Source organism: Lonchura striata, chromosome 6, assembly GCF_050655825.1.
Source record: "Lonchura striata isolate lonStrDom1 chromosome 6, ASM5065582v1, whole genome shotgun sequence".
In the NCBI taxonomy this organism is placed as follows: domain Eukaryota; kingdom Metazoa; phylum Chordata; class Aves; order Passeriformes; family Estrildidae; genus Lonchura; species Lonchura striata.
The window spans coordinates 23,475,977-23,496,710 of NC_140708.1; the positions used below are offsets into that span (position 1 = coordinate 23,475,977).

The following is a 20,734-nucleotide window of genomic DNA, read 5'->3' on the forward strand; positions in this document are numbered from 1 at the left end:
GATTTGGGACCTCAAGAGGTGGGAATGTCTTGAGACAAGATGCATTAGAGCTTCAAGAAATTTGGGCATTAACTGGTCTGGGAGTTATTGGAAGAAACACTTGACTCACAGTTAATCTCAGAACTTGAGACAGGCTGCATGCCTAGGTCTAAAGTAGCCTATCCTTTCTCCACTGGCTGAGAGAAGCCCCTACACAACTTATTTACTCTGAGGATGTAAAGGATCTTTGGCATAGCTTTGGCTGGACCATGTTAGAGCATGAACTGAAATAAAATAAATGTAACATTTATTTTAATCACTGCCTAAGTATTGAAGCCAGAAAAGTTGTGTTAAAAGTGGAAAGTTAGAGAAAATTACCTCAGTAGGTGTGCTTCCCTTTACCAGTCAGAACTAATGGACTGAGGACTTTATGAGTTTACTCTTCCCTTGTTTGAATTGTGGAGCTGTTTCCGATTTAGAAAATTTCAAAAACAGCACTTGGGGCTCCTTCCCCATCTAGGGGGACAATGGCCAACTTCCACATCTTTCCAGCTTTTCCTGCCATACCTGAGACAAGGAGGCAGGCCAGATTAAATTCTTTGCCAAGACACACTATTAATAATTGCACAGTTGAATCACAGAAAGAATTACTAGCTGGATGCATCATATGACATCGAGGTAATAGAATTTCTAGGAAGCCCCTTATCAGTTTTTCCACCTAGTCCATGGGAAATAAACAGGAGCTCTGACTCCCAGGCTCTACTGTAGTCATTTAAAAATAAAGTGCTCCTGGCACTTTATTCTTCATTCAAATAAGCTTAAATGTTTGCTGTCACCATAGGTTATTATGGCCACTGCCAGCCCTTCTCATGTCATGCCTGAGTGCTTTTATAATCTGCTCATTGCTTGTCCCTGTGTATTGCTGTTTGCAGGATGTCAGCACTCTCTGCCCTAAGGATGTGATTTCAGCAAATGAATGTGTGTGCTCAGGTGTACATGTGCATTTGTACATGTCAACAGAAAGCTAAAAGTGCTGTGGGGATACTAGACCTGACTTTGTCAATTCAGAAGCTTACTCTTGGATCATGGAAAACAGTGACTCTTCTCTTAATCACTTTAGTCACTGCTTAAGTGATAAACCTGGGACTCTTAGATATATATTTTTCCTACCCCTTCTACATCCTCCTTGGAGAGAGATTCAGAGGCTGGCAAAACGCTATGAGTGTGGGCAGTTGTGCTGACTGTGTTGTACATCTTGGAAAATTGCATCTAGGTATAGCACTCAAAATCCCAAAGAACTTGCAGAATCTGGCCCCTTCATGGCAGCCAGGATCACTGGTTGTCTATATCTAAGTGTTGTGTTTGTACTGCTTAGCTCCTCCTGAGCATAATGCTTGTGTTTACTGCCTCTGCTGAACTGGAACAGGCTCGCAGTTCCTACACTGGCAGTGCCTGTTTGAGACTTTGAGAGCTTGGTGGCAGCCACCAGCAGCAGAAGGTTCCCAGGTCTTTTCCTCTTCCACTAAATGGTATTTACTGAGACTAGCTGAACTGTGTCTTGCCCTATGAAAATGAGCAGAAATAATACTTGAGGCTTAGTGGTCAGAATGGATTTACTAGAAAAACCTGTTGTTTAAAAGATTCTTTCACTGGGCATTGCACACACAACAGACCCCAAAAAGTCCAAACATGTTGTAAGGACAGGCCCAGATGTAAACAGCCTTTTCCAAATACACGTCTGGTTTTGTTCTGGTTTTCATTCTAAAGACCACAGACATCTGCTTCTAAAATGAAACTGATCTTTAAAGAAGCAGAACTCCAGGAAAACAGAGGAGGAGGGTAGTCCACTTTTTATTTGCTTGGGTTGGACTTCATGGAACATCGTCTGTAGACTGCCCTGGTGTATTTTCCAGATTTTCATCTTTCATTCTCCATTCTTCTTGGTTATCAATTGCAGTGGAATTGGGTGTAGTGAGTGAAGAGAAACTTGGCTTATCTGAGGGGCCGGGTGTCACATCCTCTAACTTGTGCAGCTCATCCCTCTCACCCTGACACGTCTGCAGGCAGGAATTGCACAGATCTTTCTTTTCTACTAAGTAAAGTGATTCTATGCGTTTAACGGTGTCAATTGGCTCGTCTTCCTTTGCAAATTCTGGTAAAGGGTTTCTTTTTACATTCAGCCTCTCAAGCTTGGGGAGTTTTTTCACACTCTTCGGGATGATGGTCAAGGAGTTGTCAAAGAGCCCTAGTTCAATAAGTTCCCTCAGGGCCCCAAGAGTGGTGGGAATAGTCTCAAGACAGTTTAAGCCAAGGTTGAGAGTACGCAGGTTCTTGAGACGGGTCAACTCTTCTGGTAGACCTTTTGTGGTCAACTTGTTGTTGCACAAATTCAGGTAAGTAAGGTTCTGAAGCGTGCCTATTTCTGCAGGCAGCTCATCAATCTGATTACTATGCAGGTCCAGCCACATCAGATTCTGGAACTTCTCAATGATGTTTGGAATCTTTCTTAACATGTTTCTGCTCAAATCAATTTCCTCCACATCAGCCAGCTCCAGAAGGCACTTGGGGAAGACGGCAATGCCCATTTTGCTTAACTCAAGACGGCGCCTTCCATTAAAAAGTACCCGGACTGCATTTTTGGCCACTTTCAAGGTTATCCTTTTCCCTTGTGGACCTTTTCCCTTGGGCATCTCTCTGCTGACAGACAGACACACTAGATCCTGTGAATAAAATGGAAGAACTCCAATAAAGCTTCTAAAAGCCATGGCTATAAATCACACAGCTACATGTTAATATTACTGCTAGACTTTTCTGAAGCTGTTTTTTTTTGAGGTCAGAACTTGGCAACTAAAAATCTGCAACTCTGAAAAATCTTCCTCAAAGTATTTTCAGTAGGTGAAATTCTAATAATTTACAATGTTATTTCATTGCAATGTAACATCTATGTTACATTACAGGGTGAAATTATAAGTGGGACACATTTGCTGTCTTTCATTCCTAAATACTGATTTGAGCTTAGGATATAATGAAACTGAATGAAATATGTTATTATCCATCAGCCAGTTGAGGACTGAAGAAAAATATACTGTGGGTCTCAACACAATCCTTAGAGACTGCATTAAAATAAGCTATCCAAAATTATCTCATTCTACCAACATTTGCCATATTTACAGGCTTGGCATTTGCTAACAGGCTGGTTAAATTTATTGTGTAATGAACTTGAGATTTGGGCTCTGGATGTTATTGAAAGATTCAAAGTTTAAAGGAAATTATTAAGAATTTTGTTTTGACCAAGACTCAGGAACATAGTGGGCTCCCAGACTTGCCAGAAGGACTGGCAATTCATACATCACCTACAGGGCAAACTGCAACAGGGATTGATGTCAGTGCTGCTTAATGCCATGTTAAACCAGGCTTTGCTAAGTGTCTCCTCCTCTGGATACCCTAACCTTGTTATTTTGTTCATGCTGTGGGATAGAGGATCTCCCACTGCAAAGGTGCCCTGCCCTCAGAAAAATGCCTATAGGTGTAGTAGTCAGACTTTTGACTCGTACTGATGCTCAGCATGTGCTACATGCTTCCTGGAATGAGGCCTGTAAGAGTATAGTCCACTTACTCGCAGGTTTGGTGAACTCTTTCTAGTCAAAGGTCATCAAATATAGTTGCTAATTATGGCTAGTGGCAAAGGAAACAGGCTGACTCCCTGGAAATGGATGACAGTGTCCCTCCCAGTGAGAGTTCAGGGAGGAGCACAGGTTATAGCTGAGTAATCTCAGGTGTGGGTGCTCTGGCATTTAATTTTGAAAAGTCAAAGTGCAGCTTTGATGAATGATTGTTTAGGACAAAATATAGATTTGTCAACAATACATGTCCCTATTAGAAAATCTTCACTACAAACCCTTCAGGCTTTTGGGCTACTCATTAATCATGTGTGAATACATGAAGAGGAAGCTCAAGCTACATCTAAGGCATTTCAGCTTCTTTTCAATTACATGCCATAGCCCAAAATAATGCAAAAGCATTAACCCAGCTACCACCCACTCTCCCAAGAGCTCTGTAATGAGGCAGATGCTTCAGAAAATACTGGAAGTAGTGCGGTGGATTCAGTGTTGCCCTGAGGGTGAGTTCCAAAATAGGTTTTTTGCTATTTTACATGAAAATATTTAAACACGTGTTTAGTTAGGTGTTTCTGTGTGCCACTCCCCTGAGTACTTACAGAACCATATTACCAAGGGGCAGTGTCAATGCTGTTCTATGCTGACTGGTAACTGAAGCAAAGTACTCTTCCCACCTTTGTTGATGTTAGTGTAAATAATTTGCCCAGGAGTGAGTAGAAAATTCTGGAGATCAAAACAGCAAGATTTTCTGATCACAGCTCACTAATTTTAAGGATTTCATGCAATATTCTTGTTGGAAATTCTGTAAAGATAAAGTTGAGCAGTGTGAGGAATGCCAGGGCCCTAATGCTGATACAGGACACCCTGAGTCCTTTGTAGTCCACAGAAGTGGGGTGACAGAAAAGATCTATAGGGGAGCTTTCTAAGTGTTGGTAGAATGGAAAGAGACTTTCTTCTTCCTGTAATTGACATGAACCAGGTGACCTTTGGGTCCGATTTTTTCTTTGTTTGAATTTTGTGTTGGACAAGTTGTCCAATACATTTGGTGCTTTTTGATAATGAAGCTTCTCAAACATGTATGCCTTTGAAAAATGAATGGGAGCCTCAAGGAAAAACATGTAATTTTTTTCCCCTAATTTCAAAATTATAGATTTCTTTTACAATGTTTTTTTAAAAACATGTTTAAATCTTAAAAAAACCACATTATATTCAATTCCTATGAACTTTTTCTATTATTTATTATTTAAAATCCAAGAGAGCATCACTGAGCCAAAATACTTTCCTATTTTAGAAAATACCATCTAGGCAAAGAATCATTCAGTTGTGCCACTGTTGGGCGAGTGGCTCCCGGTGCCGGGTCCCCTGCGCTCTGCGCGTCTGGCAGCACTAGAGGGAGCCTGGCGTACAAGGTTGAGTGCTGCACTTCAGCTGCTGCGTTTGTCTCTCTGTCAATAACCCCTTCCAAGCTGCTACAAAGTTTGAACCTGTTTTTTTCACGTTTTTAAGAAGTTCAAACAAACAGATCAGTGTGATTTTTCTCAGGACAGATCTCTTTGTATGATCCACTGCATAATGTGCAGGTTCCAAAGATTTTCTTCCCATAGCCTACTTTAGCCAGATTTTTTTTACATCCAACTGTGAACATCTCAGATGCACTGATCAAGTCCCTAAGGAGTGCTCACTCTAAATGCTATTTAATTTGGGTTAAAAGTTGGAGCCATATTTCAGACTTAGAAAAATATTATTTGCAATTCCAAAAATAGGGACTGGTACTAGAGGACTGCAGAAACATTTTAGTGTACTTGACAACTTGAAGAGGATGAATAGCTCTCCTACCTCTGCATGCTTGTAAACTAATTTATCAGTGTTTTACAGGGCTGTAGCTGGAGATAATGAAGCTTACTTAGCCATGTCTTATTGTCTTTGGTTCAGTGTAAGAGGGCCGAAGTCCTGTAGCCACTGATATTAAAAATTCAGGAATCACAGGAGTCCTCCTTGCTTAAAAGTTAATTATGCCTGTTCAATCTTATGCTCACAGTGCATCTCCTGGATGGCAGAGGGAGGGGTACAGCTGCTGCCCTACCACCTAAGAAATGATAATGAGACTTTCCACCTGTTTTCTCTAAACCTGCACCTCACTGCCGAGCTCACACTCTCGAGTTGTTGGCAAGCCTTTTCTTTGGGTGTAGTGTGCTGTATTTCTCTGATAAGATCTCACTAAAATGGATCTTGACTAGAAAACACTTTCCCTTTCTATCCACACTTGTTAGAATCTTTGGCCTGGATAGGCTTTTGAAAGTCCAGAGCTTTAGGAGTGTTTAACAGGCCCAGAGATTAAAGATCAATCTGATACAGAAATTAATAGAAAATGTATGTCAAGGATATTATGCTGTCTGTGGTGCTCAGTGCTGCTGGGAGCTGCAGGAATGGAACAGACCTGAGCATTGGTACTAAGACTGTCAGTGTCTCTCTGAGGCAAGGAAGGATTAAGGATTATCCCTTATCTACACTTAAGCACTTGCACAGGGGTCAGTCATGACCCACTGTATCTTAAGCCTGCCCCAAAAGGATTACCTGATCCTAGAAGACTGCATATGTGGACCCTGAACATCTCTTTTTCCTTTCCTGGCCCAGGTGGGTGCAGAACTGGCCTTCTGCCTGTAGCACTGCTTGGTGCTTCAGGACCTCTTTCTCTGTGGTTCTGCCTATCATTTTCTTCTAGGGTTGGTTCTTCCCAGTTCACTGCACCTAAAGCTGCACAGGACCATCTAAGCCCATCTTGAACAACTCTGTAAGAAGTTTCCTCTGTCTTCCCTCTTGGAATTCTGAATGCTGCAGAGCAGCAAGCCCAGCAGAGTTCTACATTCCCTGCACCTCTCTGGTGAGAGGGAGGCTGTGAATTGACATGTACTAATTCACTCATGGAGTAGGTGATGCTATCATCTGTAGTGAAATACTTGAATGCAGAGCTTAAAACCAGCATTTGTACAGCAAATGATTTTGCATGAAGCCAAACAGTTCACTTCCCTGCTCACAAGCCTGTTACCATTTCTCGTTGTTGGATATGATCTGTTGTGGAAGAGATTAATTCATTGACTGTCTTAAACACCGTCTTAAATAGGCAGGTTTAGACTAAATTTCATGGTGAGTAAATAGTTTGAGAAAAGTTTCCTTTCTTAAAATTCTTATTTTCTGGATGACTTCCGGGCCACCATGCTATCAGACAGTTCAAAGTCACTTGCAAAACCAAGGCCCAACAAGAATAAGCAAAAACATTGTTTCATCTTAACCATTCTGCCAGGCTGCCCCTGCATATGATCTTACCGGCCAAGTTGCTTGAAAGGCCCGAGGGTGAGGTGCAGATGTCACAAGCTGCTGGGTTTTTCTCAGTAGTGTGGGCTCTTACTGTGCAGTTGTCCTCTGTCTGCTCTTCTTTGAATAATTAATTAGTCTTTCAGTCTGTAAATAAAGCCATGAGGATGAAACAGTCCTGTGAATTCTGCATGGTACTTCCTTGATGGAAAATGGCAGCTCTTCAAGAAGCTTGTGTGAGCATGTTAGTGAGGAGTGGCTAAAGGGTTTCCCCAACACCAGGGTCCTGCTATTCAGTGTTATTTCTGCAGTTTATGAAACTTGTGTTACCCAGCAACAGGAGTGCTACACCCTTGGAGATCATTAGCATAATGGTTGGTTCCAGAATGCAAGACCAAGCTGGAGGGAGAAGAACTGAATGGCATACAGTGCCCGGAAATGTTGTATTTCAAATTATGCCAAAAGAAAAAGCATCTGGAGTTCATTAGATGCTGTTAGCTTCTAACATTGCCTTAACTGTCCACTTTAGTCATTTGACTATTTCATTTTACTTGGCTGTAGCAGAGTGAGATATACTTGTCTGTGTGTGTTAAAACTCAGGATGTTTGTGGTACCATCCTTACCACATGCCAGATGGGGTAGATGTGGACACAGGAGGGAAGGCTCATTCAATGGTGCAGCAGAGAGTATATCACCTGCAATTTATCTGTTCATATGTATCTCTCTGTCACATCTATTTACAATATCTATCAGTGACTCTTCAAAAGTGCACTTGGTATAATGATTTCCATCTGAAGCATGTGAATTTATTGAAATTTGTCCCTATGACCGAGGTTACCAAGCTCAAGCTCTTAGTAACTGATCACAATTGTTTCAAAATAATATCTGAAAGAAATCCTACCATGGAAGAGAATAAGCTGAATGGTTTGTTTAGGTATTATTCACAGGAGCTGCAACATTAAGGCCTCTCTTGCTGATAATTCAACCAAGATATTATTGGCATAAAGAAAAGCTGGTTATGTTAGTGTACTTGTCTGACTCCAGGTTTGGAGATTGCATTCTGCTCACCTAAACAAATTAACTGAATTTACTTGATGTGTTTCTTCATGACCTGAAGTGTGCCTGAGTGCAGCATCTCCACAGTGGAAATGTTATCCCTTTGGTTGAAGCACTGTGAATGCATATGGTGCAACCAGAGTTACATAAATGAGGGAGATTCCTTTCTCCCCCTGCCCTACCCCTTTCAAGACACCCTGCTTCAAGGAACCTTACTTGAATATGGTGCTTATTTTTTATTTTGAATTACATCTTAATTCTTTAGCAAAGATTAAGCATAACTGGAAGGTAGAGTGGTACAGTCAAACAAGGAAGACGCTGTACCTTTAGAATAAAGCAATCTAACCTAGCACTCTTCTAAATTTGAGATATGTTATTTCACAAGGAAAAGTTGGTATTTCTTTGGTAATTGTAAAGCTTTTTAAAGAAAAGTTGTTTTATGAGAGCCTTGGCACAGATTTTTAGACTGTAGTCAGGAGGATGGAAGGAAAATAAAAAGAAAGTTAAAGCAGAAATCTAGAAATTGATTAAATTTATTGGAATTTTCACGTTAATTTTAGTGAGGTCAAAATCTTATCCTTTGAGATTATCTCATCTACAATGAATCTCCAAATGGGTTGAGGTCTACCCATCTCTAGCAAATGGCACAGTAGCTATCACAAGGGTGAGATCATAGTCTGATGTTAATGGAAGAGGGATTAATAAATCACGTATAGAGTAGCCAAAGGTGGATCATCATTAGTACACATCATGTTTACATTCTGCCATGGCTGGTGTCCTACAAATACCTTATAAATTAAGATATAGATAGATCTGTAGGTACTTCTCTTGAGTTCATATAATTTCACTCCCTCTAGAGCTGTAGCTATTGATATTTACAAAGCACTTCAGTTTCTTTTAAATACCAGCCTTTGATTATTTATTTATTTTTAAATTCATTTACTGCAGTTGGGTAGCTGACCTTCATCTACACTGAACTTCTGCTGTGCTGTCTAGAGAGGTATTGGCTGGGAAAATGCTAATTTATTATCAAGAAGAAGGTAGGAATAGGCTTCAGCTGCCTGTAATGCAATTCTTGTTTTGAGACTCTGAGTCAACAGAGGAGAATGGCGATTTCAGATCTCCGGGGAATTAGAGGAAGCATCCTCTGAGACCCAGAAGGATGGCTTTTACAGGGGAGAGACTATATTTAGCCTTGCTTATTTTCATTATATGGTGAACTTGTCAACCTCTTTTGAGTTATGTAGTGGCTCCTAAAGTCAGCAGAGAGAATTATTTTAACGCTTATATCATCTTATTAGCTGTTTAGAGCTTATGACAAATAGAGCAAGTGTTTCACTAGGAGGTCACGGCACCCACAAATCAACGTATGTATATTTACATAACATCCACACAAGCTTGGCCCAGTTTAGTCCCATGGTAAGCATTTTATAATGCTCTCCCCTGCTCTCTAACTCAACCAGAAATCCAAAATAGACCTGGATGGTTTTAGTGAGTAAATATGCCCCTGTGGAAGGGGAAGAGCCTAACTTGATCACTCTGTAACAAACAGCCTAATCCAACCACACTTCAAATAATGCCAGGAATCCTGATCCTGTTACATCCCTTTAAGATACCCTCTCTGAGTTCCAAATATGTCTTGGAGGCCTTACAAAGGCCACTGGGGCAGTGCTCTGTGAAATGTACATATAGAACGAGAGGACTTTATTTTAAAGGTAAGTGTTGACTTTTGTCCTTTGGAGTTCCCACACTGATTAGCCATGTGTTGTTCAAACTGAGGTGCAGCACAACTACTCTAGCCAATAGATTTTCTTCCAATTTACACTGTAAATTGTATACTCTATTCTTTTTTTGGACAAAGAGTGAAGATCATATTTTTCTGTACTGGACATGAACTCTACATCTTTGTGTGTACTGGTTTCCAGAAACATAGCCTATAATTATTAGGTTTCATATGCTTAGTAGGAGACCAAAGCAAAGCTTAGGAATTGTAGACCATGTGCTAAAATTCATCCTGGCTTTCATGTTTATGCATTCAAAACCCTTCTCTCAGACACAGTCTTTTCTCTAAGTAAAGAATAAAATAACATGTAAACCATAGTGTTTTTCCTTTATGTACACTATTAAATGGTCCAGGATTTAATAAGCAGTAAAATTATTCATAAGCATGAGAGGTGGTTGACAAGAAATTACTACTGCAAATTCAATTAAATGGTAATTATCACAGAACATTCTGGTGTTTTATTTAGATCTTTGAAGCTACTTTAAGCCTTGCTTTGTGATCCAATGCAGAGCACAGGAGTAAAAAATAGCAGCTAGTTATTCCTGCAGTAGTTTTATAATCTATGCTGAACTGATTTCCTTACTCTTCGTGAAGTGAAATGTCCTGACTCTGAGCTGGTGCCTTAGGATTTGTTTTAAGGGGAAGAGCCTCTCTTACCCACCAGTATTGTATCACATCAGTAAGCCAATTTACTTTGGCAGATGAAAAGTTTCTTCAATCTATACTGGTTTTGGCTGGTATAGAGTAAATTTTCCATGTTGTAGAAGAAAATTGCATTTGGATTTGTGCTGGAAGCAGTGTTGATAATTATTTATTGCTGAGCAGTGCATACACAGGGTCAAAGCCTTTTCTATGTCTCAAAACCGCACCATCAGGACCATGGGGAGATTGGGGTACACAAAACATTGGGAGGGAGCACAGCCAGGACAGCTGATCCCACTGGCCAAAGGCATGTTCCACAGCAAGCTGTGTCACACTCAGCATACCAACCTGGGGGAATAAGAGGCAGGGACATTCCCAGTGATGATGTTTGTTTTCATAAGTCATGGTTACATGTGATGGAGCCATGGAGATGGCTCAATACTGGCCTGCCAACGGGAAATAGTGAGTGAATTCCTTGTTTTGTTTTCCTTGTGTGCACATCCTACGCTTTCTGTTAAACTATCTTAACCCACACGTTTTCTCACTTTTCCTCCTGCAATTCCTTCATCCCTATGCAGGGACAGTGTGTAATGGACTGTGTTGGGCTCATTTACTAGCTGGGGCTAAACCATGATAATCCAGTTGTCACTTGTCTCAGTTTTGTCTCTAGATGTTGACAAGAGCAAGTCCATGGTCTTCAGATACTTACATACATTCTGGTTCAGTGCAGTTGAAATGAAACTCTTGTTTCCTCAGAACCTTTGATTCTTTCTTATTTTCAAGTGAATTCCCCTGCTTTTAGTTGATCTGGGTTTTTTATTTAAAGTTTTAATATCAAGTTCCATTTTGAGAACCAAAAATGTGGAAAAGATATGTATATTACTTTAAAAAGTATTAAAATGACATTCTCCTCTTTAAGAGCTATGTTTGCTTTCTTCAACAAAGGTCTTTGATATGGAGACTGAGAGAGTTTTGGTTTTAGGTCAGTGTTTTCTGAAGGCTTCAGAAAAGCATGAGCTTTTGAGAATAAGGTTTCAGATAGAAGCAGACAGGTTTAATGGTATCTGTCATTAGCACTCTGTAGCTGCACAATGGCATGAGACTGGGAGTACAGACTGAGCAGTGTGGCTTAGCTCAGAACCTAATCAACAACACTCTGATTTTGGAATTATTTGGTTAATGATGAAACTTCAGCCTTCTAGTGTTGGTGTTCTCTCATTTCTGGGAGCAGGGGGCACAGGGAGCACAGAGGTTAATTTTTGACTTTCTCTTATTTTTCTGAAGTAGGCTGTTTCAATCAAATGTTTGTTCCATACAGGAGGTACTCAGGAGGGGAAAAGACAATGCTCCAAAAGTGGCAGGTAAGCTAAATCTTGACTGCACATAATTAAGCAAAAAATTTCACCACACAGATATGTGTGTGTGTGTGTGTACACATACGTACCTCAAGGCCTAAGCTGTTCTCTCCCTGCTGGAGGTGAGGTTGTTGGCAAGAGGAGCACAGTATTTACATCTGGTTATTGCAGAGTTTTTGCTCCTCCTGCTATGAAACATATGGTGCTACTGTCTGGCAGACTGTGTGATTTTATGCACATTTTTAAATTGAGACCAAAGAGAGCCACCTAGTTGAATGCCTGTTCACAGATCATTTATACAGCTAAATCAATGCACAGATGTTTTGCTGAGCTGGAAGACGTGTTTACTTTTCTGTAGCTGTGATCTTGGTGACTCAAGACAAATGAAGAAATCCATACCTTCTTGCTTATATGTAGCACTTTGTGCAGCCTTTTCTGTATAGGCAGTTATCCAGGGTTTTCCAATACCCAGACTGCATGCATTTGGCTCATTTTTAAATCAAGAAAAAATGCTCCGTTATGCAAATACAGTATAAATGCACTGCATGATTATAGGTAAATGCAAATGGCCTGTCTGAAGAAGAGACAGAATGAAGACAAATTCTGTGGAATGGATTGTTATATAAGAAGTATTGTGTTGATCTGAATGACAAAGGATGATTGATTTCACTATTTATATAATTCTTGTCCTGGTGGACCTGCGAACCACAGGCTGGTGAGAGTGCCTTAGCATGGTTTTTTAGGGGCAGAGTCTGGATGTTTTAATGCTTGTTTCCTTTCCCTGCAGAAGAGGGAGATCAGCAACTTTGATTACCTCATGTACCTGAACACTCTGGCTGGCCGCAGCTACAATGACTACATGCAGTATCCTGTGTTTCCATGGGTCCTTGCTGACTACCACTCTGAGGTCAGTGCTGGCTGCAGAATTCCATGCTTTCTATGGTAGCAACTGCACAAAGGATTGGTGAATGATGCCATTGAAGCAGAGTGCTCTAGACCAAGGGTTTAAGATTTGAAGTAGTTGATTTGAACTGTACTGATTGCATAAGATTAATTTTATCTTCAAGTCAGTATACTGAGGATCATGTTCTGTGGATGAACATCTGTTTAATACAGACCTACTTAAGGACATGCTGCATCAGCTTAGCATGTAGGCATGGACAGGTTTCTGTGAACACAGAGGAGTTTTGGACAGAAAAGCCTTCAGAGCAACCTGCCAGGTCCTTTATTTGTGAAGTTCCAGAGGAGGGTAAACCTGTGACCTTCTTGTATGAGTGAAACTTCCAGCACAGCCTTGCCACCTCCCGGCATCACTGAGATAGTTATGTCTAAGATCTTAAAATCTGCATCTGTGCTGGGTTTCTTTTCAGACTCTAAACCTCACTGATCCTCATACATTTCGAGACTTGTCAAAGCCCATGGGAGCACAGACTGTGGAGAGGAAACACAAGTTCATCCAGCGCTTCAATGAAGTGGAAAAAAGTGAGGGTGAGTGTTTTAGGAGACTAATAGACAACAGAGGCTTGAGTCCCCTCAGAACACCCAAAAACTTTGCAGAGCTGTGGATAAGGGAAACACCATGCCAGGGAGAACCTCTCTCACTGCTGTATACAAACTGACTGACAATTCAAAGAGAAACGTCTCTGAAAGAAATGCAAGTACTCCCTTATGTGCCTTGTACTGCTGCATTGTTGTCTTCCCTTGGAGAGGACAAAAAGCTGCAGCAAAAAGCAATGTTCCCTGGAAAAACTCTGCTGTTAGCAAAACTGCACACATTGGTCTCATTTGTTAGCTAAGCTACATGTAGAAGACTGCTGCATGCAGGTTAACTAACAGCTACCTTAAGAAAAGAAAACAGAATGTTGAGGCTGTAGACCTCTAGAGATCAAGACCTTTTTTGGCACTACTGGAGAAGGGGATAGTCTGGAAAGTTAAAGGCCTTATTCTTCAGAAAATGAAATATGGAAGGCAAAAAATGAACACAGTTCAGTAGTAACTGTGCACATTCAATGTACATAGTCAGTGCAAGGTGTACTGTAGTTCACAGGTCTTTGAACACATCTGCTTAAAATACCTGTTCCCTGTTTAGTTGTATTGTGGTAACTGGGTGCTGTGGGCTTGAAATGGTGGATTTTTTTTTACTGGAATCTGATTTATGTGCAATTTCCAGGAGATCTGTCAGCCCAGTGCCATTACTGTACTCATTACTCATCAGCAATTATAGTGGCATCTTACCTGGTCCGAATGGAGCCATTTACCCAGACCTTCTGTTCTCTGCAGGTAAGGGGGCAAGATAACTTCCTGCCTACTCCTTGTTATGAACCATGTAGTGCATTACTGTGGCTATGTAATGAAGGGGAATTAATTATTCTGTCATTTGATATACTCTCTATGTGGACTTGGGGCGTACTTGGGACAACAGTCATGCCATGAATGTTGAATTCAGTGAAGGCAGCTTAAGGGGAACCATGGTTGATGCAAGGGAGAAGGATTATTTAGCTTTGTGAGAGCTGAGGCATGTAAACAAATAGATAATGTTTTATTGCCTGTCTGACCATAAGCTTCTGGCTTTAGGGCAGATGAGACTTGGTATGATATTCTAGAAGATGGCAGGCCTTCTAAGCCCAAGTACAGCCATGTGGCTATTGGCAAGTACCAGGAGCTTGCTGTGGTGGCATAAAGAGCATCCCTGGGCCAGGCGAGGACATATAGGTTCTAGCAGATATGAAATTATAGGGATTGTAGGATCAACTTCCTGAAGAAGTGGGATGGAATTTCATCCAATGCTCCAGAAGGAATATTTTGTGTAATCTTGTTCTGAACTTATTACTGTTTATACAGTACCAAGCTGGCTTTCACCATAGAATTGAATTTATGGAAATTGAATGTTGTGTGTACCTTTCCTATCTGCCCAGCATATACAGGCACCAAATTTCCTGATTGCCCTTTTCAGCAGGCAGTTGGTAATGCTCAAACAAATACACTTGGGCTGTAGCAGAGAGCTGTTATCCTCTTTTCTGTAATGTGTTGTGTTATAATGGGGTCTACCAGGAGGACCAATCCTCCAAGGTATTTTTTAAATCCTTCTGTATTTCTTCAAGAGTATCTTGCTGAAATGTACCTATCCTTGTGGAGAAATACAGGAAGATAGCTTGGCCAGAATATTCCACACTTGGAGACTGCTGTATGTATACTTTGGGATAGCCATGTCTCCTGCAGCTTTCCAAGTGCTTTGCTGTTGCAGTTTGGGTCTTTTTTCAGTGAAGTAATACAAATAAATGCTGTGTTAATTAAGTAATAAGCCGTATGATATTGGCTGTTACCAGCAGTAGCTGATGGGTTAGTGAACCACCTGAGGCAATGGTTGCCATCACACTCTGTGAGCCATATGTTAGCTGCAGTCATGAATGACAGTGGAGCAGTTATTTCTCGTTGTAAACAACAAAGGCTGTTGGATCTCCCTGGCACACTTTTCATGCATAATGAGTTTGCAGTCTGAGTGGATGCTTTGTGGCTGTTTGTGCGAGCAGCAGGTAACCAGCAGTTTTGTGAGCATAATTATCTTCAAAGGCTACTGAGATCTGAAACACGCAAAAATTTTTCTGGGTGTGGACCCACTAAAAGAAACTGTTGAACTCCTTCTGTTCTTATTCTTTTGTTTTTATGTTGGTGCATGTTCAGCTGAGCTCAATGTAATTTCCCCCAGGTGCCTGGTCCTGGTAGCTTAGGAATTGCTAACTGCGAGATGCTTTCAGGCAAATGGCAGATCTGAGAACTTTGTGATCAAATCAATGTCAGGTTGCAAAAAGAGAACTCCCACACTTAAGCTTTGGAAGGGTGCTGCTGCCTTTGGGAGCTGTGAAAGCTTCTCAGCATCTTAAAAAGTGAAAAAGCTACATTTATATCTGCAAATAGACAGTCTGAATACATGACAAGGACATGCAACAACTTGGGTGCACTCTCTGTGAATTGATGTTGGTATAACATTTTGTCTCTCAAGTCAAACAGTTGATTTGCACCTGACCACAGAAGCATTGAAGTGAGGAAGCATTGCCTTCAGTAATGGGACTGTATTGGAGAAACCTTATTTCACTTTTTTTTAAGTGTATTGAAATCTTACTCTAGATAAAAGTTTTTATGTGCTGTGCATATTTTACTGGAATGAAGGAAAACCTGGCTTATCAAACAGGTATTGGTTGGTACCTCCTGGGATTCTTTTCAAGAATTGGTCTCAGCACCACAAAAGAGCAGTAAAGTTTCCATGGTTTTGTGTCTTTACTGGAAAGGCACTGCCCTCAATATCGGGATTTGCTTTTGATCAACTCAGCTCTTTTATCCTCTTTTAGTCTTATCCCACTCTTGGATTTCAGCTATCAAGTTGACTTTTCCTGACATTTCCATCTCAAAACTACCTATAGAGAGCAGGGTCTTTACTTTTCATGGTGTTACTGACTCTGAGCAGTCCCTGCCAGCAGGGAACAACTTCTTAGCATCTCTGGGCATGTTGTAAGTCTTTGCACCTTCATAAGCAACTCTTAGAAACACTGAGGTCTTTGGGTCTTGAGCACTACCAAGGTGATGGATGCTTAGTGTTACTAATTTGTGAAGTTCTGACTTCTCTCTAGAGACCATTTTGCTTACTTGCTTTGTATATACCCTGCTGGACTGTAGTTTTAAAAATCATATTTTTCCAGTATTTTTGATGACAATAAGGCCTTTACTGAAAGGAAAGAAAACAGACTTGCTATGTCTAGCTGTAGAAAAGTCATAAGAGTTTGTTGTCTTGCAATCTAAGAGCATAAAGCAATTCTTGATTCTCTTTTTCCCTTTCAGTGCAGTTTTTGCATTCATAGAGAGAGAAAACTCATTAATTCTGATATAAATATATGCAAATAAATTTATTAATATAGGAAATGGGAAAATCAGTTATTGCTTCCTTTATAAATAATACAGGCTTAAGTTTTAAAGATATTACTTTTCCCTAAAATGAATTAGACAGCCAGGGAAAAAATCACATTTTTTCGTGGTGGTAATATCTTTAACCAGATTTGTCGCGCTAACAGCATTTCCTATGTATATATTATTTTTATTTAATACAGGTAATCTTTTTATTACAAATCATATTGTTTCTCAGGAGATTACCACCAGCTCTCATAAAAGCTGCAAAAAAAGATGAAAAAGCATCAATCACCACCAGACACAGCACACTGTGTGCAGATTAAATATACAAAGCCCTTTAATATGCTTCAATGAGATACTTGTTAGCTGTTGATTTATTTATAGTCCTCCTTCTACTCTGTTTTAATTTCAATTTGAATTTGACTCCAAGGGTCCCTGCCTAATAATGATCAAGAGCAAGATGACCTTGTGCATCAGATTAACTCCAGATAGGCTTGCTCATGTGATTAGCCACTTTTTCACTCTGTCCCTTGAATGGGTGTGGGAAGGCTTCACAATTGTCACTGGTGCAAGGAAGAAGGACTAGGAGCTAAAGCAGAACTATGCTGTCATTTAGAGATGAGGCTGGACCAGAAGCCCGACCAGAATTCACCTTAGGGGAAAGAGGGGTGGGGTCTTTCCATCTGGAATAGATGTTAAGTTTTGGTGTGAGTCTATGTCAAAAGACAAGCAAGGAATTGGACTTCAGCACTTGGGGTTTATTGACTACTGTCTTCTGATAACTTACCCATGAAGGTATTCTCTCCCTAAAAAAAGATATGGCAAAAATTACTTCTTGACTTGCATTTGCCAGCCTGAGCAGAGCAGATTTAAAGGAGTTGCAATCGAAGTGTGTAAGAACTCAGGGGGAGCCAAAAGGGCAGTTGTTCTTAGCATCAGAAACCCATGTGGGAACTGCTGCTGGGGTTCATCTGATCTGTGGCAGTGAGATCCCATCCTCACAGCATGAGTGCTTAAATGTTGTTTGCCTGTATAAGAGATTGCAAGTCAAAACTTCAGCTGATTGTTACTGTGCAGAAGTACAACATCCTCCTCATCTGGCACAAGCAGCAGTCTACAGGCAGAGAATAAACTAACTGAAGGTTTTGTTTTCCCAAGAGGTCAGCCACAGACAGAATCTGACTGCATCTCATATCTTAAACAGATTGACTCTTGCACCTCGTCTGTGTTTTAGTGTCTTCACTGTACAATCCCACTGGTTTATTCTTTTTGCCTAGGGAAGCAGCTTTGAGGATTGAATGGTTGAGGGTGAGCAAAATATTAGCCTGGGAGCACTGCTGCCAGCACCTGAATTAGGTATTGAGAAACAATTCAGTTCTGTCACTTTAATACTGTTAAAAAGTCAGCTTTCCTCTAAAATAGTGTGGTATTTCTGACAAACTTATTCAGGTGAGCTCTAAAAACTGATTTTTATTTGGTTATTTCCATTATTATAGAAATTTTATGTTATTAAATTCTTCCATACTCCATGTAGGGTTCCATATATAAAAGTAAACCTGGATTTTCACAAATGCATACAGTATCTGAAATCCTATTAGGAAATTCTGTAGGAAAATGGCTTCATTAGAAGGCATATATCCTTCATGCAGTAAGTGATTTTATTTTAGTTTCCCCTTGAGACCTTAGTTTAGAATGATGTCCTGGGATACTAAGGCCACTTTTGTCTAGTGTTTGACTCTCATTAATCTAAACTTATTCAAATATTCTCAAGATGTGAGGTAATTTTTCTCCTCATTGCTTCATTACTTACAGCTCGGGCCCCAGAAATTATTTTTTTCTCTCCTCTTTATACTATCTTCCTTCCCATACAGAATGACCAATCTCTGCACACTCCTGCACACTAGGCTTTTCTTTTTTTCCTGGATCTAATTAATGTTACTTCAGTGGTAACCTCCCCTTCTCCAAGGATTTTTTTCACAGGAGAATTGCACATGAGATTGTTCACAACTATTTGGGTCACAACTGAAGTAGTCCATTGCTTGCAAATCACTCTGGGACGAAAGAAATTAATTGCTTTCAGAAGCATTAAAATGGGTATGGGGATATTTTCAAGCTGCCCATGATGGCTCCTGCTTGCCTCTGTGCCAAGACTCGAGCTTTATTTCCTCTCACCATACATATCTACAAATCAGGACTAAGAGAGCTCCTAGCAAGATGACAGTGTATGGAGCTGGGACAGATTTTGAGACATCCCCTTATCAGTCATGATAAGGGGCATTGCAAAATTGGCTAAGATGCTTTTAATGCAACAGAAAACTCACTGAAGTCTTTTTGTCTGCCTCCATTTCACAGGGTGGGAGTTTTGATGTTGCAGACCGGATGTTTCACAGTGTCAAGAGCACATGGGAATCAGCATCAAGGGACAACATGAGTGACGTCAGGGAGCTCACCCCTGAGTTCTTTTACTTGCCAGAGTTCCTAACTAATGCAAATCACTTTGAACTTGGTAAGTTCTATAAGTGTTCCTCCCAGCATCCTACCAAAAGGAAAGATCCAGATCACATGCTGAGAGCTGGTCTCTGGATAATGTGGATGAGCTTTTCTAAGCATGAGATCAATTTTTATTCAAATAACACTACAGGAATACAAGCTTCTGAAACTGAATTATGCCAAAAGAACCAAGTTTCTAGCCCACGAAAAGAAGCAAGTAGTTCTTAATTAATTTCTGGACAAAAGAATTACATGTTTTGTCACACAAAAGTGGACTTTTATATAACCAATCTAGTTGACTACTTTTGAAAGTTTGGCCTGTATCATCATATTTGTGTAACTATTGAAAATGTATCATTCTTTCGGAGATGTGTCAATTGTTAAATAGTGTTGGTGAAAGGTGGTTTTGGTTTTGTTTACTTTACTCTGCACGAGATCACAAGGTGATTATTTTCCAAATCTCCTCACTCTCATCTTCAAAGGTTCTGCACAACTCACATGAACTTCATATATTTTCCCTGTCCTCAAGAGCATCACAATCCCCTCTGAAAGTACTGTCTCTAGACCTTTCTGCATCCATGATGAAGGCTCAGAGAGAATACAAAAAAAACCACTATTCAGAAATAGGCATGGCAGTTCTGACTCACTTCACTTTACAGGACTTTCACACCATTTGCATTGTGAAGCTGCTTTCTTTAATAGACAGTGGTTAAAAATTAAGGCAGAGGAAAAATACCTGAAGAATCATCCTGAATTTGTGACAGCAAAGGCAACTTAACACTTTGAAGTCTAGCTATAGTTGTATTTAAGGTATCAGTGAAATGAGGCATGCTAAAAGATAATAATGTTTATAGTTCTATATTTATATTTAAGAATAAGAAAAAAAATCTCTTAGAAGTTTGTTGAAAGATAAAAAAGAATTAGGGTAGTTTCCTCCTTAGAGGAGGCCAAGAAACAACGCCTGGTTGAAATCAAGCTACAGAAACTGAATTGAGTGCAGGGACACAAAGGGTGCCAGAATCTTCCCAGCAGAGAGCAAATATACAGGAAGAATTTAAAATAGGCAAAGCCAAGGGCCCGAATCTGTTAGCTGCTAAATTGTATGGAAAACTTGTGGTCCCAGAGCTGAACCTCAATTTAGATTTGAATTCATCCAGTTGCACAACACTGTGCTCTGAATTAAGAACATATGCTCACCTTCTGAAAGGGATCAAATTGCACAGGACTTGAGAACAAAATCCCTCTCAGTGGCTGCTTTGGAAGGAATATTTGGCAGTAAGGCCTGCAGGATTATGTATAAAAAGAAAGTTGTGCAAACACATTTGTCTTCTCTGCGTTTGCATTCTGTACTAAAATGGTTTGTGCTGAGGACATGCATGTTTTTACTGTGTTAGAACATCTTCTTACTTTCTCACTGGTTTATCACTGGATCAGAAATCCCAGAACACTGCTGCTTCAGTCTTCTGTGGCACTAATTTGATGAACCTGAAACTGCATGTGGGAAAATCACCTAAATTTCCTTTGTCTTCAGTGTTTTAGTAAAGTTGTTCCTATTTTCAGTGTGTCTGATTCTTGTTTTGGATTCTCCCTTTGTAATTCCT

The 20,734-nt window shown here is 40.3% G+C and overlaps 2 protein-coding genes across 9 annotated transcripts in view; one reads left to right on the forward strand and one right to left on the reverse strand.

Annotated features, from left to right (window-relative positions):
• The window catches only part of WDFY4 (WDFY family member 4), a 121,729-nt gene that overhangs the window by 81,028 nt on the left and 19,967 nt on the right, over nucleotides 1–20,734 (forward strand). For all 8 annotated transcript variants that reach the window (XM_085583605.1, XM_085583610.1, XM_085583608.1 and 5 more), the window contains 5 exons: nucleotides 11,708–11,750; nucleotides 12,532–12,651; nucleotides 13,115–13,232; nucleotides 13,915–14,024; nucleotides 18,996–19,149. In XM_085583605.1, coding sequence (XP_085439731.1) covers nucleotides 11,708–11,750; nucleotides 12,532–12,651; nucleotides 13,115–13,232; nucleotides 13,915–14,024; nucleotides 18,996–19,149 — 545 coding nt within the window. The remainder of the gene's footprint in view (nucleotides 1–11,707; nucleotides 11,751–12,531; nucleotides 12,652–13,114; nucleotides 13,233–13,914; nucleotides 14,025–18,995; nucleotides 19,150–20,734) is intronic.
• On the reverse strand, nucleotides 1,762–7,229 carry LRRC18 (leucine rich repeat containing 18). Its single transcript, XM_021539230.4, has 2 exons — nucleotides 6,921–7,229; nucleotides 1,762–2,699 (listed from the first exon to the last, which is right to left on the reverse strand). The coding sequence occupies exon 2, from the start codon at nucleotides 2,667–2,669 to the stop codon at nucleotides 1,851–1,853; it is 819 nt and encodes a 272-aa protein (XP_021394905.1). The 5' UTR covers nucleotides 2,670–2,699; nucleotides 6,921–7,229; the 3' UTR covers nucleotides 1,762–1,850.